This window comes from Camarhynchus parvulus, chromosome 2 (genome assembly GCF_901933205.1).
Source record: "Camarhynchus parvulus chromosome 2, STF_HiC, whole genome shotgun sequence".
In the NCBI taxonomy this organism is placed as follows: Eukaryota; Metazoa; Chordata; class Aves; order Passeriformes; family Thraupidae; genus Camarhynchus; species Camarhynchus parvulus.
Genome location: NC_044572.1, coordinates 128332119 through 128359356, shown reverse-complemented (window position 1 = coordinate 128359356; position 27238 = coordinate 128332119). Strand labels below are relative to the sequence as shown.

The window sequence follows — 27238 nt, the reverse complement described above, 5'->3', positions numbered from 1 at the left end:
TTGAGGTTTTTGTTTGTTTAATAAAAGCTTGCAAGGCACATGTTTCAACTGAATTGCAACATCTACAGCAAAGCAGATCAAAATTTGTAAAACTTTCCCACAACCCTTTCAGGGAGTTAAACCTGTGATCTGGTTGAAAACCAAGCCAGAGTTGTCTGCACAAGTCTGGTGTAATTATGCCCTATTGTTGTCCCACTGAGGGACATCACTGGAACTTATTATTTTTCACAGAAGCCAGAGATTAGACAGTATTTTTGCTAGTCCATAGCTGGATAAGAAATTAATTCACTTTCTTTTTAAGATATGACTCTTTCAGTCACTTGTTTTAATTATGCCTTTTTACAGGAACAACCACAATGTTCTCCCAAATAAAAGGCTCCTTCTGTTACTTAAGGCTGCTGTGCCAATGGTGCTGCAATATAATTTTCTCTAATATAAAAAGCAAGGTAAAAATCTTAAATGATTCTCCTAAAGCAGAATCAATTGAAGTATCAAGAATACATCTTAAAAACTATGACAAAATTAATAACAGTAACTATGTCACAGTTCAAATAAAGGTCAACTCATTAATTTAAACATGTATAAAGGCCAACATGCTACAAGACAGTTTTGCTTAGATGTGGGGGTGGCCTCATTTGTGGTTTTCTTAATATGTGTACTCTACACATGTGTTCAAACTAAGTTCTACATGGTAACACACACAACACTGCAGTGAAACACAACAGGCAGCCAAGGACAGTTGAATGTTACATCTCAGCATGGCAGTCTACGGCATGAAGCCAGAAGTTCTGCAACTTCATCTACCCAAGTACAGTTGTAATCCTGAAGTTTGCACCTGGAAGGCCTTATTGCTGATATGAAGTGATATTCATGAATTACTAACTTCAAGAGATTAAATGACCAACACACAGACATGTAATTCCTTGACAGCGATTCAAATAAACCTAAATTGGAAAAGGAACTGTAAACTTACTTCCAAATGTTACATCTATATCCACACATACAGAGGGGGTTCCTGCAGGCCTCCCATAGCTCAAGTTAATACACAAGCTTCTGTTGGTACATGATAACCGAGCAGTCTGAAACAGCCCAGTGCAGTAAAACATGCACTTGTGCACAAGCAAATACACGCAGCCTGCACTCCAGCAGACACACAGGTACACACTATCCCCAACATGACGTCTGTATGCCCAGAAAGGATATTTACCTATAACTTGTAACTCAGTTATATGGATAAGTGTTTCTCTCAGTGACAACATCCCACATATTCGATGAATTTATCTATTCTTTGAAATAAAATGCATAATTTAACATTTTGTCAAGATTCATAGGCCTATAAATATAACTGAAAGTAAAAAACCGATTACAGACATGTTGGCTTTTACAACAATAAAGCTTTTTTCTTTTAAATCACTCTAAAAGTGATAACAAGTTTAAAAAAAATCTCAGCACTATGTGTCAGTGTAAAATAAGCAAGTGTATCTGCATAGAGCAGAGAAGAATTGTGCACATACAACATGCTGCATTTCCTAATAATTTCAGAGTTAAAATCTCCGATTTGCAGTAAGGATTGTTTTGCAGCTTCGACTTGCAGAATGGTTTGCAGATTTTTCAGCTGAGGGTCCATCCTATTTTGCCAGATCCTCCATTAAAGACATCTGGGCTCCAAAGAATCATTTCCACATGCCTGATAGACTGGTCTCTGGGCCAGGTGTTACATTAATTTGTAATTGCAGGTAACTCCTAAGGGGTGTTAGGCAACTTCTTCCAAAACATAGTCCTGTCTTTTTGTCAAGTTATATCTACATTAAGGAAAGCTACTGTTACCTTTTACTGGAGTTTCCATTCTCAACACTAGATTTAGGCCCAGAGTTGTAATTATAACATCATTCATTTTCTTGAAAGTCTATCAGCCAGCAACAAACAGGATGAACAGATCATTTGTTAAGAAAAGGAGTTGTAGAGGCAAAGAGGGGCACATAACAAATTTTAGAGGAAAGCAAAACTGCAAAGTACTTTGCCAAATTTTCAAAGATCTATGTATTTGCATAATTGATATAAAAATAGCTATGAACACCTGTACCATTATTTATTAATGGTGGTGATTATAGTAGATTAAATGACAGTTATGGCACTATGTCAATATAGCTATTGCATAATAAGTTGAATGAAATGAGTATCACCCATCCGTACACACACACACACACACACACACACACACACACACACACACACACAGAGACAACCAGCACACACACAGGGGGTGAAACTGAAGTGCAGAAGTCTCAGCAGCAAACCTGGTTGTCCTGCTACACTTGCCTGAAAACAAGTGTGGCATACTGTGGTATACTGGCCCATTCTGGTGGCTGTCTAAGAAAGACACACTTATGCATACACACACAAACACTTAAGTGTGGAGAAATGCTGAAGACAAGTTCTTTCCAAACTGAAGATCTGAGCTTGTCAGCTCCTATTGCTAGGTCTAATTCCTAGCATTTCCACCAACATGTCTCTGCAGACAACAGAGACAACAATGTAGAGATCAGTGCCTTAATCAATGAAGTGTTGTTTAAGTAAAATCTTCCTTATACGATTTATAAAAACTATATAGCTACGCATAAGATGTATAAATGTGTGTTTGAGAAACACAGAAATGTTTACCATGGAAGACAGAAGAATTAAAACAAAACAAAAAGAAACCCCAAACTAAAAATCCAAACACTTACTTGAAAAGACTTGGGATAGTGATTGCTTTCTTGCTAAAAATTAAAAGCTATATGACTTAAACAAGCTCTTTAAATAATTTTTCTGTATTTACTGAAGTCTACGCGTATCAACTCTCTAACACTAAAGTTAGAAATTGCATTTACATGAAGATTAAGATGATTTCTAATGGGAAGAAAAACATAAAAACATGGAAGACTGTAGCACACTGTAGAGACTGTAAAACTGATAAATGTTCCCGTTTCCTTCAAGGATGGTGTATGTGTCAGCTGATCTATAGATCAAAGAATTTCAGTTTGGTAAAGTTGTCAGTACACTGCACGTGTGCACATATATCTGCAAAAATAGACTTCCTTGCTCAAAAGGAATTTTTGCAACTGAAATTCATTCACAATCAATCCTCAGAAAGAAGCTTGCATGCTTTTTCAGGACTGGAAGGATATCACAGTGTTGATTCTATATACAAAGTAGGATCTATTCCAGTACACTCGAGTGAAATAATTCACATATGGAGAATAGTTCATTTTGATTTCATGACAAAATCGTCCATATTTTGAGTAGGCATAGTTGTCACCTTCCTCACAAACCACCTGTCAGAAAGAAAAAGACCTAATTACAGTACTGAAGATAAGTGGTTACAGAATGTAATTCTGTACATTTAATTAACTTTTGTATGCTGTAAATTTCATTTATGATAGACAATTAATTTCCACATTGTACAATTCCAATAAACTGAAAACATATTCCCTTGTAATTTGTTTAACCACCTAAAAAAGCCTTTGTGAATTAATCCCTTTGTCAAGGTAGCAGACATTAAAACCAGTGTACTTGGTTCATATTATAAAGAACAACAGCAGTGGAAATTATGCACATGCCCCGTTTTCCCAGTAGTTCAAACCTGACCTGCACAGGGCATACCAGTATGAAGGAAACTAAAATCTCGATTACCTTTCCCAGGCCAAGTAAGTTGGAAATACCTAATAAAGACCAAAGACACACACACACATCTCCCTACAAATTCCAACCATGTGACTTGGAAGCAAATTGCATTCTAGGATCTACTGTCTGATATCCCTGAAGAAATCCCTTCATTACTCCTTCTGATGCCACAAATTTACATAGTTTTAAAAAAACGAGGTAGGACAAACTCATGAAGAAAAATCCACCAGTGGCTTGCAAACAAAAAGATAATTGCCCTGAGCTACAGTGCTTCAGGAACAGACTGCTGGAAAACATTTGTTTTTCCCTATCAGTAAACCTGTGCTCTCAGCCAGTGTCAGAAACAAGATATTGGACTAGGACTACAGGATGTATCACAAGCTATAAAGCAGTACTTATCTTCTTAAACACAGCAATTCAAAACACATCCGTAGACCTGTCAACACACTGTCTGCCCACTGTCTCACCTACTTTGGGAGTAAGTAAATGCTGCACTGCAGTCTCCAAATATGTATTCACTAGATTCCACTACTTTGGAGTATCTTGATAATCTTCCAATATGACTCAAATTTTGTTAGCAAGCAAACTGAGAGAGTTGTTTAAAGCTTCCTGAGACAATAAACTTTATTAACTTTACACAACAAATGATGTCAGTTTTCTAAAAAATACCCAAATATACCCAAACCAACCACTCCCCCCAAAACAACAACAATAACAAAAACCACAACAAAAAACACAAGAAGGATTATCAAGCTTATGTGTGAGAGAGAAGCATGCAGGAAGCATGGAGACGAGAGATGGAGGGGTATGTGGGCATGGAATCCTGAAATTGTGGATAATTGCTCCAGTGGAGATCCTAAGTGTGAAGAGGAAACAGGAACTTACTCATGCAAACACAGATCTGAGAAGAAACTGAGAGGTAACATGCAGATTAACAAACATGGAGGTTATTCAGACACACACACTTAGTTATGGTACAGTATATTGGATATATCCTGGAATAATCACAGCATACATTATTTTAGCAGCAAGACCAGGAAAGAAATAATAGATTTCAGCAATGGTAAGGAAGTTAATAGAAAAATGGGGACAATATCCTTCAGGGATAAAGTAGTTAGGAAACCTAGAAGTGAACCTGACACCAGCTGTAGATTCCTTGGGAAATATAGAGTAATCTCCTAATAATATACCACTCCTATATTGCTTAGGGGTAACTGGCAACTCCCTCTTTCTTGCTGATCTGAGAATAAGCAATGAAATTCTAAGTGAGTTTAAGGCCACCCCCTGCCTTTATAAAACCAAAATTTTTGCTGGATTTCCAAGAAGCCAATGAACAAGTGGCAGTAAGATCACCTTATAAACCCCATCTTACTCCCTATTTAAGCAGCAAGAGCAGCACTACCAACATCCAGAGAGACAGAACATGTCAATGACTGAAGCAGCATTCATGGTGCAGTTTATTCAACCAGACTTTCTAGCAGATGTGGTTTAAGCTATCTGTTGGTGTGCTAACCCATCTGCAAGGCTGAACTGAATAGACTTGCACTCTCATCAGAACCAAACAGTCTATCCTGAACTAAATGGCAGGCTGGTCCTCATCCCAGCCAGAGTTTTAGAAGAACTGAGTTTATCCATTTCAGAATTTCATCTTCAAAGCTACTAAAGAATGCCTTTTAAGGCAGGACTTCACTGCTTTTGTAACAACCTATTCAGGTGTCAGTCTTAAACATTTACATACAGTTAAATGGTATTTAATGATTGTCAGAAAAGCAGCAGAGCTAGATACTCGTGTTAGGAGGGATTAGGGCAGTTAATAGTATCAGGTAAGATTACAAGTTATAGACAATCCAAAACTTAACTGATCACCTTTAAAACTTTTGTCTACATGTCAATTACAGCAAGAAAAATAAGACCAGCATTATAAGATTTATTTTCAATTTCATTATTTATGCATTCAAACATTCATTTATTCTCACCAATACTTACATGACCATTAGCAATATCCAACAGATCTTTAACTCTACATCCTCTTACAGGTCCCACTTCATTGCAAATTGAATCTTCAATAACCAGAAAGTTGGCTTTGTAAGATGTGAGTATCTTATAAATATCCTCTGCTGACCTCTTTGAATAGATCTGATAAATCTATAAATTAAGAAAACATGTTCATGCAATGCAAAAATCAGTGATACCTTAAACACTGGGACACACACACCCCCCAACAATGACCTACCTGCAATGACAAACTATATGTACACAAGCTATAAAAAGTTTGGTTTCGAAATCAGTGAGGCAATGGTCAGCTGGATGGGAAGTATTTATCTCTGATGATGGCAAGTTCTCATCTTACATACTCCAAGTGGCCGGAAAAGTCTTCAGAAATAATATTTTGATATTTGTTTCCGTGCAGAGTGAAGCACTGATAATATACTTGATAATCCTTTCCATGTCCACTGGACTCCTATGTCCTCTTCCCGTCTAATACATTTGATTTTTTTGCATTACATTTGGGTGAAGAGGAAGACAGTTCCTGTGAGATGCCACATTTATGGAATTGGATACTCACATTCTCATTTCTCTTCAGAAGATCATCATCATTATACAAAGGCAAGCTGGACACCATCCATCCTGTACAGAGCTTAATCACACCCATGAGCTGTGGGCTGCCTGCAAACACGGCAGCCACGGGAGCCTGGCGTCTGCAAAAGCAACACCAACACACCCTGAGTACTGCATGCACTCACCAAAACAACTTTATCAACTGTGTGTGGGATCTGCTAGGGGGCTGCAGAATGAACTGGAGCAGGTGAAAGTATCACTGGGGCTCTCATTACAGCTGGTGATGGTGTTGCTGTGGCAGTGCTTTCCCTGCCAGGGAAAGGGCAGACCTGCAGCAATAGCAGTTTGAAAGGAGGGGTTCCTGCTGGGGCAAGGGCTGATGGTTGTTCTCCCCTCATGCAATCCACTGAGCACCAGAGTGGTCCTGGAATGGATCCAAGTTCTGTTTTTCTGAATGGCTGCCAACTCGTGACAAAACAAGCTTGGGAGAGAGGGTAGGTAGAAGGAGAAACAACATGATGTTATCTTGTAAGGGAATGATTTGTGATTGCTGTAACTTGATCTCTAGTATGTATTTCATATGCAAGCTCTGATCATGTATTTCATCATCTATGAGAAAATAATGTCAGCATGCAGAATAATGTCTACAGTAATCAGATTTCTGGGTTTGGTATAATTTTTTGACTATTTGTATTTCTGTATTAGTGAAAGAAAAGAGTCATTGTCACATTTTATTACAGACTGGCAACTTCTGTAGAGAAAATTCAAATTAAAGTTCTATTATCAGAGAGAAGACTTTGAGAAAATATACTGTAATAATGACATTGAATTAAAATTTCAGTGTGGATAGCTAACTATAACCATAAGAAAAAAAAAATCCTTATTTTCTTTAAAAATAAGAACAGCTGCTACAGATAAGGGTAGTCAAATTGCTCGTAGCTGAATCTCAATGAAATTCACCATGATTAATTATGTACTTGAAGTATATGCAGACTAACATAAAAGCCATTAGGTACTTGGCATTATTCCACTTGCTGCCTTGAAGAGCTACAGCAGTGACAAACAACATACACTACTACAACAAGAAGAAGAAATTGGCTGGAACACTAATTACCAGCCCTGCCTTTTGTGAAGATGAACAGGTTGACGTTAAAGACTACATAAATACAGAAAGCAATATTCTAAAAAAATACAGTTAAAGCTAAGTTATCTGAACACAAGGGATCTAATTTTCAGAAAAGCAGTTTCTAACGACATAGTTTCAAGTTAAATTGAATGAGGCAGAATGCAATTCTGAAACCTTTGGTGGTAAGAAAAATAAATCTGGGAAAATAACCTGACTTGCTATTAGCTGTGTATATGCTCAGTATGAGCTGTATAACGTAGCTCCATACTTGCTGTGGTCAAAGGGGAAGTCTGAATAACACATGTATCCTGACAAAAGTCTAAATCCTCACATTCAGCCATTTAATTTTATCGGCTCAGGCACACAACATCTCAGGGTTTTTGGCATTACAATCAACATGAATCCTGTAATCTAATGAAATGTTAGCAAGATCTAAGATCTAAGATTCTGCTATTTGGAAACTAGGTCTGCAACAACATTAAACATGACCTGCTTGTGTGTTCCAGGATCTCCCCTTGTAATCCATTATAAACTCCTGTTTCTTTTATGGGAACAATACCAAGCTTAAAATATAAAACCTCTTCCCCCATGCATCACTGAATACCACGGGAAAACCCAGCTTGACAGAGGTAGCTCCACAAACTGCTGAGATAAAAATACCCTTACCAAAAGCAGTAAAATAGAAATGTTGGACTTCATGCTTACTTTATCCATGTCATCAGTTCTACTGTATCAGGATCATAGAATTCTTGCAGTTCCGTAAGCTCTGTCATTATTCTAGGGAAAAACTGATGGAAATGTTTTTGGTTACTTACAGTTTAAAAAATTATCTATAGAGCATCTCATTACATTAAGGCCTTAATTGACACAACAGAAATGGGTTTCAACAGTTTTCCCCCCTGACTGGCACTTTTGCTTGAATATTTTGCAAAACTCAGCTTAACATTTACTTACCTGACAGCAGGAGACCCTCTCCAAAATAAGTGTGTTAAACAGAAGTTCTCATCTCTCTCTATTTCATTAGAATACTTATAATTAAAAATAAATACATAAGTAGCAGCAACAACATTCATCAACATCAAGTGGCCTTAAATGCATCAAAACCATAGTTCAGGTGGTCATATGCAAATGTCTACAAATAAGGGCACTGAACCAAGAAGATGATAAATCTCTCACGGTAAACCTGCTTGAGCAGGAAGGATTGGACTATTGTGACTTGATGGAAAGGTGTTATGCAAGCAAGACAGGAGAGAAGAAATTTCCTAGAAGAGCCCTGGTAATGTGCCCAGACTTGCTTCTGACTTCAATCACTGCAGTGAAGAAGAGCACATTACATTGTGTGAAGTGGGATATCTCAGTTTATGCTCTTGAAAAGCATATTGGGAAAAGGAGGGATTCTGTGAGATATAATGCCACTTCTTTCAAACCAGGCCAGCTTGCAACCCTGCAGCATGGCTTCCCCACCCTGCCAGGTTTGAGGTCCTTTTTTACTAAGATGGGAAATTTTGTTAAGTTCTTGAGCCATTTGGTGCATTTATCTGAAAAAGCCACGGCTGGAAACTGGCCAGCCTTGAGGGAGGGGCTAGAACTGGTTCATGTACATGCTGTTGTAAATGCTAAGTTCCTGGATGCCAGCTCTTCTGGAAAAGAATGAAATTTACAGGTTCTGCCAGATTAAAGAGACAACTTACATTGGGACAGCCACAGTGGACAGACAGAAGCGGACGCCTGCTTTTAACTGAGGATGTTCCACCCCCATTACCTGGACAACTCAGCTGTCAAGTGGCAGCAGTCTACAATCAGCACAAGAAGAGCTGCCATAGGTTTGTGTCAGGGACAAACAGCACTGCTGTTACACATACACTGGAACTACGCCCAGAACAGAGAGATGAAAAGAGGAACTGCTACTGCCACCCCAAGGAGAACCTGCTTCACTCATCAACCACAGCACCTGGAAAAACCTAGTTAGAGGAGGGACTATGCCAGACATAGTCAGAAGGCAGCCAAGCAGAAAGATGCTGAGCTATACAGTCAGCCTTGTATAGCCACGGTAACAGATTAGGAGGCTCAAGGCATTTTTGCAGCTCTGTTACTTGTAATCAACATTCCCAATCTCAGGGACCAGTTGTGAGCCTGGAGAGCAAACTGTTCACCACTGCTTAAAAGCAGAAGCTGGATCAGCAATGGATGAAGCCCTCTAGAGTCCAAAACCCCACAGTGCTTTCATTAAAACAATCTGGAAAGGAATTACTTGGGTAACTACACTAGTTTCCTCTATTTTAATAGATTTCATAACTCTTTTGAGCAACTCTAGCTTTTTTTACAGACAGTATCTATTGCTCCATCAAAAACATGTAAAAAGTCAGGCTACAACAGAGAAGGATAGATGTTACAAAATCTGTTAAAATACTGTTGGGCAAGACTGGCTTCTATATATGAATTCTCAGACTAGCCAAACTATTTTAAAGCTGTGCCAGTATAGCAGAGGATTACACTTCATGAGATGTTTCACATATTTTTTGCACTCACAGGAGCTTAAGAAATAATTTCCAAATACTCTACCCCAAGTCTGTCTGTGACTTGCAATAAAGAACTAAGTATTCATTTCAAACATGGAAACACCTGTGTCTTTTCTTCCACTGTATTGTAGTAGGTACACACCTTGACACAATGGTCAGCACAAAGATTTAACTCCATTATAATTTGATGGGAGCTTTTCAAACAGTTTATTTGCATATGGCCTCCTGTAATTTTACTTCATCTAACTTTATGCCTTTTCACTAAAACTAAGATTGAGGCAACATAGTTTTCAATATCCTGAATTTTCATTTGGCAGCATTTTCTTTGTTGAGTCAGTTTATACATCCAAAGCTTAACAGCTAAACATAATAGTCTTCATTTAAGTTTCATTACAATAAGCGATGGTTAAAAAATTAAGTTGTCAAATACCTTATACTGAAAAAGTAAAGCCTTCAATTTCATCACATATATTTAATTTCACTAAGTACTTTTCATTATATTTGCTCATCATTTTGACTCATATTGTGCCAACATACAAAGAAAACTCCACAAAGGAAATTTTCTTACCTCTTTCCACAAGCTGAATCCAATTATAGTGGGAACTGCCATACTCAGAATAAGAGCCTAGAAAGTACATGTTAGAGAAAGTGGATTATGCATCATGCTCCAACTCTGAGGTGTCTGTTGATTCTGCTCATACAGTGAGCAATATTTATGCCTGAAACCTTAGGGTGACAGTAGGTGAATCTTTGTGGGTTTCCACCAGACAAAAAAATTTCCTCAAACAAGAATTTGCCTAATTTACCATGGAAGGCTTCATTTGACTTACAAAAACTTTACCATCAATTTTAGGGACAGTTAATTGCTACTAAAGTAATAGTGATTCCACGTGCATATGACATAGGGAACAGAAAAAGGTAAATACCTCACATTCAAATGCTGTGAGAAAGGAAAAAACCAAGCATTTCAAACCTCTGATCATGTTCAGATTAGCATTATTGATATGCAAGACCCAGAAACCCATCTCTTAGCATACCATCATTCTAGCTGATACAATTTTTGCTTTGCAATAAGGAGAAAAGAGCTTCTGTGGTACAGAAAACATTTGGTAAGGAATGCACACAAGGCATTCCTTTGATATTAAGCTACTAACACATCTACTGTGTTAATAGTAAAAAAGCAGGTCTACATCACAGAAAACGTGAGGTATATAAAAGAATGTGCTTACCATATAGCTGAACATATTGTTACTCCTTGACTGAAAGAACACAGTCAATGTTTCTGATACAGCAGTGAATGGTATTTTCACAGGAGACATAATGAACATCTAAGTGTAATATAATTATTCCTATATGCCTCTTGAATTTAGGGTAAGCAATATCCTATCCCTATTTTATTAATGAAACCAATGCACAAAGCTGCTAAAAATCACACAAAGCAACTTTTGTCATATTGAGAATAAAGCTAGGGTTGGAAGCAGGGGAGTTGTTTGTTCTGTAACATAAGCTTATCTTCAGTCACAACACTTCTCTATAATGGCTATACATGAACAAATCTTATACAAAGTAATTCAACTTACCATTTCTTGTGAAGCAGTTTAACTCTCAGCAGTTATATTCACCTTACTATACCATTTAAAGACCCCATTTCTCAGTGAACCAAGCTTATGCCTCCCCTGTGCACCAGTACTTTTTCTCCTGCATTCCTCCTAAAAAGTGCATGACCTTCTTAACCAATCCCAACTAGATATGAAAGAGAGATTGAGGTCTCAAATATTTGCTAAAAGAAATTGAGAAGAGTGAAAGGGAGATGAAGACAGCTCTGCTTTTTATGAGGAAAGGTTGTAGTGTGAACGCAACTTTATCACCAGGTACCAGAGAACAAGTGACACTAAGAAGAAAAGACAGAAAAAGCAGACCATATGCAATCCACTGCTCACAGAACAACCTGTTGTTTTCATGGGTTCTTTCATGGGTCTTAGGTACTTCTTGTCTGCAAAGCTATATACTTGCTAGCTGTATTTTCCAAGACTTTGGCAACAGCAACTCACCAGCAGTATTGGGTGCACAGCTTTCAGTCGAAGCCACTTGAAAAGCGTCATCCAAAGTTCAGGAGAACACACACCAAATGCAGCAAGCACACAAACATAAGGTGTCCATAGATATTTCATTCTGAAAAACACTGCAATAACTTAGTTGGGACCCTGTGTATGCCTCTGAACTCAAACTATTATAAAAACATTCAGATTTTTTTCTTATGTCAGACAGGGTCTGGATGTTCAAACATCTGAGGTCAACTTTGATGGTACTGGAGGACAAACCAAGGAAATCTCTAGCAGAAGAGCTGGCACCTGATTATCTGCTGTGAGATGGAGGAGCAAGATGCAAGGTAAAAGATGACAAAATCCTTCACAGAGTTCAGGGGAGGATGAAAGAAAAACAAAGAGAATAGTAGAGTCACTTGGCTGGTTTTCCAGCCAAGAAGGGTTAAAAAGCAGCTATTTGACAAAGCTGTACAGACAATGTACTATAAGGGACTTCCTGAAGAAAGGAAAGGAAAATATTTAATTAACTCTTAAGTGTAGACTAGTCAACTTAGAAAAACTACAGGATAACACAATAGTCTGCTCACTTCAAGCAACATCTGTGAATATTTAGATTTTAAGATGAGGAGCCTAATAAAAACACAAGTCTGACATCTTCAAGCTGATTAAGCTGATAAACAAGATTAGAACAACGACGTCTTCCAAACATCAGCTTCTGCAGCTTTAAGGACTAACACAATACTTTTGAAATTAGTTCTGCTACTGCTTTAATGTGTCAAGCAAAGGTACACTTCGTGGTAGACTACACAAAAGAAGATGGATAAGAAATCTTCCATGTCCCAATATTCCAGCACTATTCTGTTCATCAAAACACTACACAAGTTCTTGCTAAAAATAATTACAGCAAAGTTCTACACTAAATACCATAAAGAAAGTTATTAAAATGTGATTCAATTCATGTCTTAGATCTTGGCTGCATTAAAGCTTGAAAATATGTTCAAGAGACCAAGCATAAGTGTTCATATAGCCATGTCAAATTTATAATCAAAATTATCTTTGACTACTACTCCTAAGTAGTGTCAGTATATGCCAAAATTATTTCTGAAAAAGAGTGATTTCAAAGGGGTAAACAGTGCATCATGTCCAACAAGGAACTCTGCTGATTTCAAAAGAGATACATCAAAATCAGACTTACCCTTCCAAACACATCGCTAGACAACCAAGCAAAATTGTGTGAATTACATGATAAACTATTTCTGGCCTCTCTCCAATTCGACCATCCTCAAGTTTAACTGTCTCTTTCAGTGGTTCACCACTGCAGTTGGAGAAAATGAGACATCACTTAATTCAGATATTATCCCAGGAAAAGATGTCAATAAAAGTACTTTTAAGTCAGCAGTGCACTGAGATCATTCCATATCATAGCATATAATATTGTTGCACTGTTTACTTGCTTTTTGTACTTGATCAATGATCTATCAGTACCCACTGTCCCTTGATTTAGATTGCAACCTCTCTGGAGCAATGGCTGTCAATTAATGCAATCACTGCTTATGACCACAAATCTTACTTGAAGGTAATCCAGCACCAAGAGACAGTCTAATTTAAGAGCACATACACTCTACAAACATTTAGACAAATCATGCTGAACATGCATTTTACGTTCCTTCTTACCAATAGCATGGTAAAGAATTATGGAATCTGTAGGATAATAATTGTGTATGGAATGTGTGTACAACAAAGACAACAAAAGTAGCTTATAGTCACATTATTATAAATTCTAATTATATATAATAAATAAAAATCATAGCCAAAATCTTGCAGTGAAAGGTTTTCTACTAACAAGACAGCAAGGCATAGAATAAATAACACTTCCTTCTATCATGATGTGATTTCTGTTTACATTTTCATAATAAGCTTCCTTATGAAAATTAGAAATGATATTTTGAGATTATTAACTGATTCAAAAATCTAAAAAAAAGAGAGAGGAAAAGGTTTATTTTAAGATTTTCTTCAAAAAGGTGTCGGACATAATGTAGTCACTGCTCATAATAATTATTTCAACCACTAGCAAATAATAAGAAGTTTGCTCCGTTGTTCTGAATATCCTATCACACATCCAACCTGAAAACATTTTCATTTACAGCAGCATAATCTTTATCTGTTAGAAGCCTTCATCCTTGAAATAAACCTGTTGATTTTTGCTGCAGACAAGTGAGAAATTTGTTCCAGTATCTGAGAAGTTACACCATTCATCTTCTACCAGGAAGAGATAATTTCCTAACCACTCAGCTTCCAAGACAAGTTATGCTCGGATCTACAGTGTTGGTATTCTTAGTCTTTTTACAAAGACAGTTCCACTACCCCTCCTCTCAAGGGAACTGTGAATCACTGTGAAACTAAAACTAATTGAGTCAGTTTTACTTCAGTTCTGTTCCAAGCAGTGAAGGCTAGTGGACTTTATCACAGTAAACAAGTGTTTTTAAAAACCAACAGTGAAGAATTAGAAATCCAAAGGCCTCTCAACTCCACCCATCTCATCTTTCTCAATATGTAAACTTGAAAAAAACCCCAAAACCCCAAATGCAAAACAGAAAAACAAATTCAAGCAACAATTAGATAACTTTGCTGTCGGAAGGAGAATTACAAATATAACATCTTTCTGTCAGTGGGAAGAGACAAACACATCAGCAAACATTAGCCAGAGCTCAGCTATTACAGGAATTACATCTGCAGGGAAACAAACCAATGACAACTCCCTGTCCTGACAGGAGGGTTGCTCAAAAACCTCCTCACTAAAAGACTTTTCTTTAGGAAGCTCTTGTGGGCCTTCCCACTGGTGCTCACACCCTGACAAACTCAATGGTAAAATAAACTTTGGAGCAACAAACATGATGACCATTCCCTGAGGCATCCAGGAGCCTCTTATTTTTAGCTTATTTTTCATATAAACAAGTTACTTACCAAATTCTCCTAAAAATGACCTGAGTTGCAGAAAAAAGGCAGATAATTAATACTAAAATATAAAAAGGCAACAGTGATGACTGTGTTAGTCGCAAAAAAAAGTCTTGGGAGGGTGCCTGAAGAGATTCTTGACAAAGGAGCCAATTCATTGTGAAATTCCTAGTAAGGCAAAAACATTCCATTAAAAACAATAATAATACCCCATAGATTAGGAAAAAAACCCCAACAACCAACACAAAACAACTGCAGTTTAACCTACTCATGTCATAGGAAACTACTTGAAGTTCATCTTTGACATTATCTTTTTATAATTTGAAACTGCTTTGCAAATACTCTTTAATGTAACTGTCAAAAGTCCATCTTCCCAAAAAGTATCTGTGATCTGAAGACACCAGACTACAAATCCGTTATATCACAAAAGCCCAACCTCCCACATAACTGCATTATGGGGACCAAAAGAATCTTGTTGTCATGATGGATTAAGATTTTAAGAGATATTGATGCAAGAAGGTATGCTTGTCCTCATTCCAAACAAGGAGACAAAGAAAGGAAAGTGGTCATCTGAGATCACAAAGAAGCCTGAGACACTGCCAGGAATAAAATCTTTAATGTTGAAATTCTAGTTCTGCAGCTGAAGCCACTTCATCATTCTTCTTCCTCAGTTAGCAGGCAGGAAGATAATACACTCTGCTCAGAAGCACTGCCAGTGTGTCAGTGTGTATTCTCAACTGGAACTGGTGCAGCATGCAGTGCTGTGAATGCATTCTTGTCTTACTTTGTTTTGCTTCCCTCCCTCTTTCATTTTCTCCCAAGGGAAGACTAGAGGACAGAACCACTTTCAATTAGACAGAATCAGTTTAAAGATTAACAGCTGGGCATGTCCCAACTGGCCTTAAAAGAGAGCTCTTGAAGCTCTTGCGCTGCAAATCATAATTCCAATACATAGTTACACAGTGTTCCAGGCGTAAAGGCACCCAGTTTGTCTCAATCTCTGGCCTCATTGCAGAGTCTGACAGTCTGAAAAGTGATATTTAGCAAGGCCCCAGGAGGAAAAAAGAGGGAAATCCATTAATACCTGGGAGCTGAATAAACTGAAATCCTGACCAGGAGTCCTTTGTTTTCTTGCAAAACACTTAAGAATGAGTATGTGTGTGTGATAAACGATGCATCATAGTCAACATCCCTACATCTTGTCTTCCAGAAGCTCCCCAACAGTTTCAGTTGGGTGTGATGTCATTTTCCACTTGTTCCCCTGAAAGGCTGTGAAGTAGCTTTTTGTAAGAGAGATGCAGTTCTTCAGAGAGAGTTCCAATTCCTGTATGGAATTGCAAATCTTGGCTTGGGTCCAGGAGTGTGTCACTCCTTACTAACACTCCATTGGAAGTTTTCCAGAAAATCTGTTGCTATGACACCTTCCAGTCCAACATCCAACTCTTTTGCAGATACTAATGTTTTTTCTTAGAATCACAATTCCCTCTGACTATTAAGATGTCCCTTGTCCTAATTTCTTCCAAAACATAAAGGGAATATTGGGGGTACCCACAACCCAAGCCTCTTTTGAGATAGTATCAATAGTTCATGACTCTTTCCAGAGCCTTTTTTCCAGGCTATAAAAAGCTCATACTGCCACCTTTACCCTATTATCTTTGCTTTCAAGTCTTATTAGAAACACTAGACAGGATACAGAAAGTTTTCATTCTTCAACATCACAAGAGAACAAAAATCCATGAAATGCTTTTACCCTAAGGCATGAAAAATACTGAAGTGCCTCAGAAACCTCAATACCCTAAGTAAATTCTGTATGTGCATATTTTTTTACTTCAATCTTAAAACCAGACAACAAATAACTAAACTATTTCCCTAGCTCCTCTATAAAATTCTCACAAGCCACTGAAATGTTACACTTCTCAGAGCAGTTTCAAAAGTTTTGATATCTTGGGAGGTGTAAAGAGTTTAAATAAACTTACTTAGTTGTGTTTAAGCCAAGTTTTACTTCAATGAACTTCAGCAAATGCCCATTTTCTTTATGAGGAATGAACATCTGAAAATTAATTTAGCAGAGAAAAATCACACAAAATGCTGGAAGCAGTTTCCACATAGTCATTCAAATTACAAAATGTCAGGTAACAATCAACTATTCAAGATTTAGTTAAAACTAACAAAATGGATTAAGTGTGCTAATTAAGGTACTGGTATAGCATTGTAATCTTCAATAACTCTACATTTAGGGTTTCCTTGAGAATATTACTCCCTTCATTCCACTCCCATACCACACCAGGAGGACAAGTGAAAAGCTGCCAATAAGTTGTCAAAAGACTACTGAGCAGTGTAAAAAGGATCATGAAAAACAGGCCCAGACTTACTCCCAAGCAAGCCTGAGAGTGCTGTGCTTGGCTCCACTAGAAAATAGGACTGCAGCTGAGCAGAAGTCATGAGCATTTGTAATCTTCGCACAGACTGTCTGAGCTGCCTAAAGTTCTGTAACTTACTCATAACTGTAATTTAACTCGTATTTTTCAAGGTTGGATTTTATTTTCCTGGAGATACAGCAAGGCTAGTCATTCTGAATGGCAGAGGAAACTAATGACATGTGAGCATTCTTTCAAGCCTTCTAGGGTTCGGTAGTTTCTTTACTTTTAAGTTCATACTGTTAATTAACACAACCATGGTGAGTTTGAGGCATAGAAGAAAAACACAATAATATGTGTAAAAGGCCAGCAAGAGGGAATTGCTAATCAAAATACAAGACCAGGCTAAAATCCCACTGTGCAATCTCAACTCCTAACTGACCCCTACACAAAGGGAAAGCCTGCCTCTGTTTCCATGTTCTACTTGAAATGTATTTGAAAACTAATATCTACCACTCATACTTGCTCCTGGCTATTGTGTCACAATGCCCAAGAATACTGTTTTAATATTCAGACTAGTCTGTAGAGGCGATTCAAGTTATAGCAAACCACATATTTATGAAACAGATAAAATGTCCTTTAAAGCGTATTTCTAAACTGTTTCAACCCAGAAGACCAAAACCCCAACAAGACAAAGCTGTTTGAGTTGCTACAAAATGACTCAATTTTTAGAACTCATACTAACTGTGAATTAAGCTATGAACTGTCATATCAATAAGGTAAGCAACATTTCAAAAGATTTTTTCAAGATGTATCTGCAACTTTTAATTTAGATTCTGAAATTAAAATCCCTTTTTCAGAGGAATCTTACCTTTAATAAGAAGTTTAGTGTCACTGCTACTGTAAGTACCAAATAAATATACATTATTTTCAGCAATCTTGACACAAATGTGCTTTTTTTCATATTCATCTGCAAAAATATTTAAAGAATGCTGTATAATTTTGGAGTTCAGTTTAAATTTTAAAACTAGACTCAGGTTTAGAAGAAAGTCTACTTACCTGAAGGGATTTGAAGAGCATTAAAGCTACCACAAGACTCAGTAATGGTGACACTAGTAAGGCTGAATTTTCAAACTGCAGAAGGTACCCCACAATAACAGAAAACAGGTAGATTCTGTATACCTCATGTACCTGTTGAAGAAAAAAATAAACAATAAGATAAAACTACAGTGGATATAAATCCTGTTTTTTAGACCAGTAGATAGCTCACTTCTGCTGTTAATCAGGAGATTAATGGATCTCAATCCTTCAACTCATGAATCTAGCAGGGTACCATTTGGCTCTGGAAAGCATTGCACATGAAAATGATCCCAGTCAGCCTCAGTAACTAAAGGACAATTACTTCACAATAATTCTGTAAAAATGCCATAAGCAGGAGCATTTTACCAGGTCTCCCCATCGAGTAATGAAGCACACAAAGCAGTAACTACAAGGCACCAGTAAGAACACACAGTTTGTGACAGAGTTCATCTGTAAACAGGTGGTTTTCTTGCCCTCAAAATAACTTGTTCATTAACCTGTCTCAGGAATGAATACTCAGACTGTTATCTATACTTGCTGTTATCTACTACTTGATAAGCAGAAGTTATAAACCTTGATGCTTGATTCTTCAGACTTTTACCAAAATACCCATTTTCTCCCTTATACACTCTGCTTTGAACTACAATAGATCAAACATTTCCCACTACTGAGGAACAGAATAAAAAGAAACTGAAAGAAGAGGTGAAGAATTAGAATTGCATGCAGTTTGATATCTAACAAAACCAAAAGGTATGCATGTACAAAAAAGCATATTTACAACTGCAACAGGCAGCATAAGAACACATTATTGTTGAAAAAGTTCTAAGAGTCATTTTGCAGAATAAATTTAAATACTTTCTTGTATTCAAAAAAAATCAATTCTCCCTCAACATCTGTCTAGTCTATTTACTGGCAAAGCAGTGCAGGACAGGCCACTGAGGGTGAAAATGAGCCCTTTAACTGCACAGAGCCAACAAAGCACATCTTTGGTCTGCCCACCCTGCTGTGAATAGGAGAAAGAAGAGGTAGCTAGCCCAAAACGGAGGAATGTCATTCATTACTCTTCTAGCTCTCCAAGGATGTTTCAGATCTCAGAAGCTTTGTTTAGCTTCTATCCCAAACACAGCAGTCCAAAAGAGACTTAGATTGAAGTTATTTTATTCTTCTGATGGATATCACATGCACTTCAGCTGGGCCCAGGCTGCAAGACACTCATCACTCAGCCTTGTGCCCTCTGGAGCTCCTGAGCAGTATGAATGGCAGGCACCTCAGAGGCTGCCTGTAAGTCCCCAACTGTCAGGAGGCTGAAAAGTTCCAATACCTTCTCTGTCTGTGCTAGGGCAAAGCTGTCGAGCAGGAAAAGAGAAACAGCCTGGACAAACAGGAGATAATGACTGTATTCCCACATCATCATGAAGGTGTATGTCGAGGCATTCACCAGAAGATAACAAAACTTCTAGAAGGAAAAAAAGAAAAGAAAAAGCATTAATTTTGTACCCATGCACATCTGTCAAGTAACTGAGAGGTCATTAAAACATAAACTACAGAAATTAATTATTGTTTTGGGAAATAATTAAAATACTGACTTTGGACGTGCTTAACTTTCAGATGGAAGAAAGTAATTACTGAAATATTCAAAAACATTTCAAGCCAATCAGAAGAAATATTTTAAAGACAGAGTCAGGGTAAGAAAGTAACAACCATCTTCTTCAAGAAAAACAGTTTACATGAGAAAAATCCTGCCTCTGTTTATTCAAAAACAAGCAGCACATGGCCTATTACCACACTGTTCTCTCTGAACCCTCCTGGGGGCATAACAAGGTAGGGCACAAGTTGTTTAGCAAAAACTGCACATGCCTAGGTGAAATCCAACTGGCTCTTCTGAAAAGAAGAAACAAAACTTCTACTGTTTTCTGCCCAGAAGGGCAACAATAACAGAAGTAACTAACCTAGAGTACAGTTTTACCCACAGCTCTTTATTAAGAAACTAATTTTGCTTTACCTCAGCAGAACAGTTTAGGTTCTTTTTTAAATAGCCTGTGAGAGCTGCTACTTGACATGCAAAATATGGCAAAGCCCAATTTTCTCTTGATGGTATGGAATAATCAATTCTTGTTGTGTCTGTTCTAGAATAAAGTACAAAGAAACAAAAATATTAAAATATTTGTTGTACAAGAATATCAAGGAAAGCCTAAATGCCACTTCTAGTTGTAAATGTGGCCTTGCAAGCAAACTTTTCCTGATTTTGGTGCAAAGTAACACTGACACAATTTTGCTGCTGATACAGTTCACCAATTTATTAACAGCATGAAAGGCCCAATCTTTACCCATCCATTTAGCAGGTTTCCATGTTAGCTGGCATTTTTAGGACTGAAGCCAAAAAGTATCTGCCTTGAGCCTTTTCTGACCTGCAATGAAAATCACCTCACAGCGGAGAGAAAAGATTCCCTTCATTTCTCATACAGTATGTTTTAAACAAGTGATTTAGGTAGTCGAGCACAATGTAAGATACAAACTGGTGCTCCCTCACAGCAGCAGCAGCAAATATTTTGTCTACAGGGAAAAATTCTGCCCAGCAAAACAAGAGATTAAAGATGGATGGGGAGCATGCAGGGTTTTCTCATGGAATGACTTGACAGTATCCACACAATTAGAGGTGTAGGTGAAAGTTTTTAAAAGTGCTAAAGAGACTCAGAAGCACAAGCCACGCTTCAAACGTAATCAAAGGCATCAGTCTCAGAGGTACATAGTCTGCTTTGTGTCTACTATGCCTTTAAAAAGGAGCCTCAAGCTCCTTTATCATTTACGTATTTAAAAGCATTACCTTTCATTTTTTCCTCTGAAGCCTCTTACAGAAGCTTTTTTAACTACTAAACCTTTCATTTTGTTGACACTGTTTAATCTTATTCACTGCTGGAAAAAATTACAGATTTATTCACCATTTTTCCTACTTTCCACTGTTCACACCAGCTTGATGAACAGTATTTTCAGCTACTAATCACAGATTCTGGCATGATGACTTCACATTCCTAGAAGATGCTTCCCAACAGTTCAACTTTACAGGTATATCTCTAACATTTTGCTCCATAGCTCTTTTATTTCAAATGTTCTCAAGTTCACAGGAAGCCCCAGAGCTCCATGGTGACAAATCAAGAGCATGAACATAGGTTTTCATTGCCCAAATGAGGCTCCCTATTATTGTGGGACTTCATAAGGGGAAGGGGAATTCCATGTGAATTGTTTTAAAACAAAGAAGTCTTGATATTAAGATTATCTAAGAAAATTTCATTTTGCAGGAAAACCCACTACAAAAAGAAGATTTTAAAAAAGTCAAATATTCTTTACCAAAAAAAATGCAACTTGATAATTTCTTTCTATGCTACTGGACAACTGTCACAACATTTAGAGCTGGCCAGAGAGTGCAGCTCTGTTTTACAGCTGTTTTGGATATTTGTCTTCATTCTTCATCAGCACAAAACCAAATCTCCTGAGGAATATTTTTGAAAAATGAAATTGTGTGTGAATACTCCTGTATTCACACACATACATAAAGTCAAGTTCAACTGGTAATGTGGATGGTTTGGACAACAGGAGGCCTTTCCATTAAAAAAATCATCATGAGAATCAATTAATCTCTTGGAAATGTTTTCTATTCACCATAAGATTTTGCTCTCACAGTGAGAACACAAAGCTTAATAAAAGCATTTCAATCCACTAATTAAAATCACTTCAATCCACTAATATTTTAAAATTCCTTATTGACAAACTAGATTGTATAAAGATGTTTTTCTTACCTGTTAATAATGAACCATGCTACAGTCAGCATTCCTGCCAGCCAAGTCCCACTCATAACCCAACTGGTTACAAACAATGCAGTCACATAAATTCCCTGCAGTCCAAAAACTATACCAATGTAGAAATACACTGGCTCAATAACTTCCTGAAATTACAAATAAAAACGAAGAGACATAGTGGCAACTGAGCTGAAGCTGGAAATTATTACTATTTACAATTTGTTACTGCTAACAATGTGCTAGGTGCTTTACAAACAGGTAAGAGATGCCTCCTATTTTAGAAAAGTACTGGGCATGCTTTTATTTGGGGCTCAAAAAAAAACATGGAGAAGAACAAAGCAGTGTGAATTAAGAGCATACTTCAGGACTCAGCTTGCCAGTGCCATGATTTTTGAATTTGCTTTAGCTTGAACACTCTATGTGTCAGATTTAATAAATCTATGCTACAGTGGGATATGAAGTTCAGAGGACTACTAGAAGAAGTTATAAAAGGGAAGAACTTGAAGAAGTAAAGATGTGGCAAAAATGGTTCCAAAATAAGTAAATAATAAAAAAGGAAAGATAATGAGAGAGAACACAAATACGCAGCATAAGCAGAACAAAGCCTGAGTAGAGTGGAAACTGACAAAAGGTTCATCTACAGAAGGGTTTTTCCCTATGAGGAAACAGACTTCTGTACTCCAAAGGACTTAACTAACTTTTCTGTTTTTAATGGATAGCACAGATACTCCTGACATTTCTAAGCAGTCTATAGAAGTAAAGAATAACAGAAAAAGTTACTGCTTAGTGTTAAACCCCCAAAATCCTAGGCCAGAGACTGATCAGAACTGAGATTGAGGAGAATCCGGACCGGGTGAGAGCCTTAGATCAACTCACTCAACAAAAAATGTATGTATTAGTCGGATACAATACAGAAAGTCTCATACACACACACAGAGACAGAACCATAATGCAAGTACAGAAAGTAGGAGAAATGCACATACTTCGCTACCAGATGCTTGATATAAAACACTGGCAATCAACTCTGGGTACAAAGTCATTTGCTGGACAGCATTTATGGTCTTCAGTGATATTGTCTTATTGTTGTGTGTCAATTCATAAACACCTACAGACAAAAACACAGAATTATTCCTGGAATCACTTAGTACTGCTGTTCCTAAAAGAGGCTAAAGTATATTCAAAGGCAGGGAGAATAGGATTTGATCATTAAAGCTACTGACTGATTCACCACACCTAGTTTAAAAGGAAGGAGAAACTTCTGTGTTAGATGTCATTCCACCTACTGATCTAGCTAGAAAGTTATTACCCTTTTTTCATCTAGACTTTAAATAGAAGGCCCAAAACTTATCATCTGAAGCACAGCCTTTTCAGTAACACACTAATGCAGTCCTGGAACTACAGGCCTTTAGATCACCTTCACAGGAAGACCTTAAGGAGTGAGGTCTAACAGAGATGAGCAGGATGTGTTAAGCCCGTCTCCAGAAGGATGTCAGGTATGATGGCCTCATCACCCCCTTCAGCTCTGCATTTCTGAGATTTCTACGAATCCTTCACCAAACACAATGTGCCTTTCTATGGGGTTAAGATGGAATTGAAGCTGCCATACTTGAAGGATCATTCAAAGATCATTCCAAAATGTTATAAATAAAGACTTGTCAATACTTAGAACAATAGAGAGAAGAGCAAAACCAACCCAAATCAAGATATGGGGGAGAACAAAAGCCTCAAAAACAACACAATAGTCAAACAGACAACTGTTTCCAGCTCTGAGCATATCTTGGTGTGTGGTCTGGAGCTGGTTCTCTGTAGGCCAAACCAGGTCTTTCAGGACTTACAACTGGGTTCAGCACAGCTGTAATACCCCCTTGAAGACCGGATGCCTTGTAATACCTTGTAGACACGAGTCTACCTGTTTGCAGAGACAGCATCCCTGAATGAGGCATGCAGTCCATCCACCCACAGCATGGGCAATATCCCCAGAGGACAAGAGGCACTGAGTGTACCAAAGATCTCAGATATTGCTGATGTGCTACATTACAGCTGGGAAACTGTTCAACCAATAAAACACTAACCACAAAGTTTAGTTTTACTGGCTTCAGTGGGGTTTCACAAAAGGACTGAACTAATTCAGTGGCTGACCACTGCAAGATAGGCAATTCATCCTCTTCTCTCCTGAGTTCCAGCCCCATGCTAGTGCAGCGCATTCTGAACTTCCTGAACAAGCATGGAAGTGCTCCTTCTTCTTTTCACTGCTTTTTTTCACTTCTTTAGTTTCCTTTTGGTTTAGGGACCCAGGGTCAGAGAGCCCCAGAGCCAGTGCAGGGTAAAGAGCAGGAGCACAAAGGAAGGAGAGATCATTGTCACCCAGTCTGTTCTCCTTCCTGTTCCTTTCTGTCCCCACCACTCAGTGCTCATCAGTATCTATCCATCACAGCTGATAAGATTAAAAACTTCTGGCAGGGACAGGATGGAGCAGATCAGCTTGTGACAGAAACTGTTCTGTCTTCTGACAGAGGATGGAAAACAGTTATTTTCATCCCTCATTCCCAAATTCAACATACATTATATTTACATGGCAGAAAAATCCACTATTGTGACACAGGCAAACCCAATGATAACTCTGACACAGGGCATATAAGAGTATTATTAATCCTATCCTAGAGTATCAATTAAAGGCGGTCTGCTGGAATACAGGATAGTTAAATACTGCTTTTGAAAAGGCACTGAAAAGTTAGGACAGTGTATGGTTTTTCATTTATCTGACCAATATACCTACATAAGAGAATAAAATAAGTCTCCCCAGTCTGCAGGAGTTTTTTACTGTCTTCAAAGTGAACAGGACTTTTCAAAGCTAATAAAACAAATTAGTTTTGTACCTCTTTCAAAGGAAGGAGCCTTTAGCAGTTCTTTATAGAATGAGTAATAAATGGCACTGTCACCCTGAAATGTAATTTCTCGTTCAAGTTCCTAGAAAAAAAAAAAATTAATCTCCTGCAATCTCTTTCCAGAGAAAACAATATATTTTCAGATAGACCATTTTTTTAACACAGTACATGGTTATGACTTCACTGTACATCTCCAAAATATTCTACAAAACATTAATCTTCACAGCATTTCTATCAGTTACCTAATGCTCTCTGTAACTTAGCAAACATGCTTGGAATCAGAGCAACTGAAGTCCACACTATAAGTCAGCACAAAATCCACAGGATCTTTTCATATTCACAAACCCGAATTTCATTCAACTTTCTATACTTCAGTTAATAGTGGAGTTCTTAAGAAAACAAAACCAAACCAACCAACCATAAAACACAAAAAATCCCCCAATATCCAAAAACAAACAAACAAAAAAACCACCCCAAAAAGCCCAACACATATTCCTGTTGATTAGCTTCTGCAATCCCAGTATGCTTCAGTTATTTTTTCATATTTTAGAAAGGTATTTTAAGGATAAAGGGTGGCATGGACAAACATACAAAAGCATGACAAGCCACGACAACTGTTAGCAGGAGGAAAAAAAAAAGAAAATAAAGAAGACCAAAAAAAAGAAGCTGTTTCAAAGACAGCCTCAAAGAGGCCTCAGTAGGACACAGGACTGCAAGTAGTTTCAACATGACATGGATCAGATTTGATTTCAAGGACACAATTTGGCTTTTGTTTCAGTAGTTTATCTTTACCTGCCTGCTGGAAAACCAGAATTTCCGTTCATGATATGTGGAGAGGTACACAGCATACATCATTCCACTGGTGACTGCCGCGAGACAGCCAAAGAAAAGCTTTGCAAAACGCTGGATTAACATATCTGAAAATGAACAGTGGGAAAGCTAAAATAGTCCAGAGGACTGAGAAACAAACAGCACAGCCTACACATGACTCTTATTTCTAAACAACAAGTGAACTTACTGGCATGAGAATTATCACACCATCAGCAGCAGCACAGATACATTGAAAACTGTTGGTTTGTTAATCCCGTCCTGTAGTTTTCTTTCCCAGTTGTTATCATTGTTTCACAGACAAAATATTCAACACACTACACTGCAAATTTTCTCCAGCAAGCTTTGTTGTCAAATGAATTCCAAGAAGGAAAAGCCTCTTCCAGATAAATAGAGCAAACTCTAGATTCTACCCAAAACACCACAAACTTCTTAAAGACATTAACAGACAGAGGTGGCATACTGCATCTAACATAATTTCTGAGACATTCTATTTTCCATTCTGTTTTTGAATATAAGAACAAATGAATCTGAATTTTACCAAACTCATTCAAAGGGTGTCTACTACACCTGTATCTCCTTTGAGTTAGTACGTACTTTTAACATAAAAGCTTTTGGTAGCTTGGTGAGTACTTGCCTAAAATTATACCTAGTTTTAGTTCTGTTTCTTGAAAAGCTCTAAGTACTTTTTGTCTGTTCTTGTTTCAGTACCATTACTTCATGGTATCAGCTTCCAACCAGAAGATTATTCCAGGAACAATAAAAATATTTATTTGTATGCAAATAGTAATAATAAATTTCTTAACTCCCCTGCCTCTACCTCCTCAAGCCTAAAGCAGTCCAAGACTACCATTTCACCCTCCAACGCAAAAAATGTCATTATTAAAGAACTCCAATGTGCATGCCTGTTTTCCCTCAAAATATTCAAAAACCTAATTCAAAGTAAGTCTGTTATAAATTACCATGCTACAAATATCTTCCCATAAAATGTAAGAGAATAATGAAAAAAAAAAATCAAAAGTCAGCTAAAAATTCTGTAGCTTACATTTTGGCGACCTTCCCAGCTTTGAATTTTCTTTGTTTCTCTCCTCTGGAGCCATTTTGTCAGATTCTGTGCAGTTTTGTTTCTTTCTCTGTCGCAGGTCTGCTGCCCCTGAAGACATTTTTTTTTTAAGTTATTGCAACACAATACATAAAATCACACTGGGAAATCCACACAGCAGCAGGTAGCAGCCAGTTAGTGCTACTGATTCAATCCCATGGAAGATATATTTGACAAAGACTCAAATAAAGTATGTCATATGCCCAACTAAAATAATAATATATCACTACAGAAATAAATTCTTATGTTACTCCTTAGAAAAAACAACAGTATTCCCTTGAGGCCATACTCTGGGATTACCCAGAACCCAAACTGGAGGCTAACT

At 37.5% G+C, this 27238-nt stretch overlaps 1 protein-coding gene across 1 annotated transcript; it reads right to left on the bottom strand.

Annotated features, from left to right (window-relative positions):
* Window positions 1-26974, bottom strand: DPY19L4 (dpy-19 like 4). Its single transcript, XM_030969564.1, has 18 exons — window positions 26857-26974; window positions 25776-25900; window positions 24975-25065; window positions 23082-23203; window positions 22099-22244; window positions 20307-20430; window positions 19626-19760; window positions 18284-18415; window positions 18096-18194; window positions 16844-16917; window positions 14877-15035; window positions 13108-13227; window positions 11919-12039; window positions 10436-10492; window positions 8054-8136; window positions 6230-6362; window positions 5650-5808; window positions 1-3314 (listed from the first exon to the last, which is right to left on the bottom strand). The coding sequence occupies exons 1-18, from the start codon at window positions 26972-26974 to the stop codon at window positions 3150-3152; spliced, it is 2163 nt and encodes a 720-aa protein (XP_030825424.1). The 3' UTR covers window positions 1-3149.
* Between the last annotated feature and the right edge of the window lie 264 nt (window positions 26975-27238).

Excerpts from the sequence above, each read along its gene's own strand:
- DPY19L4 (XM_030969564.1), bottom strand. The coding sequence starts at position 26,974 with ATGTCTTCAGGGGCAGCAGACCTGCGACAGAGAAAGAAACAAAACTGC. Across the intron at positions 18,195-18,283 it reads TGCTCTTCAAATCCCTTCAG|ATGAATATGAAAAAAAGCAC; the intron begins GTAAGTAGACTT and ends ATATTTTTGCAG. Across the intron at positions 8,137-10,435 it reads GATTCAGCTTGTGGAAAGAG|TTTTTCCCTAGAATAATGAC; the intron begins GTAAGAAAATTT and ends CATTTCCATCAG.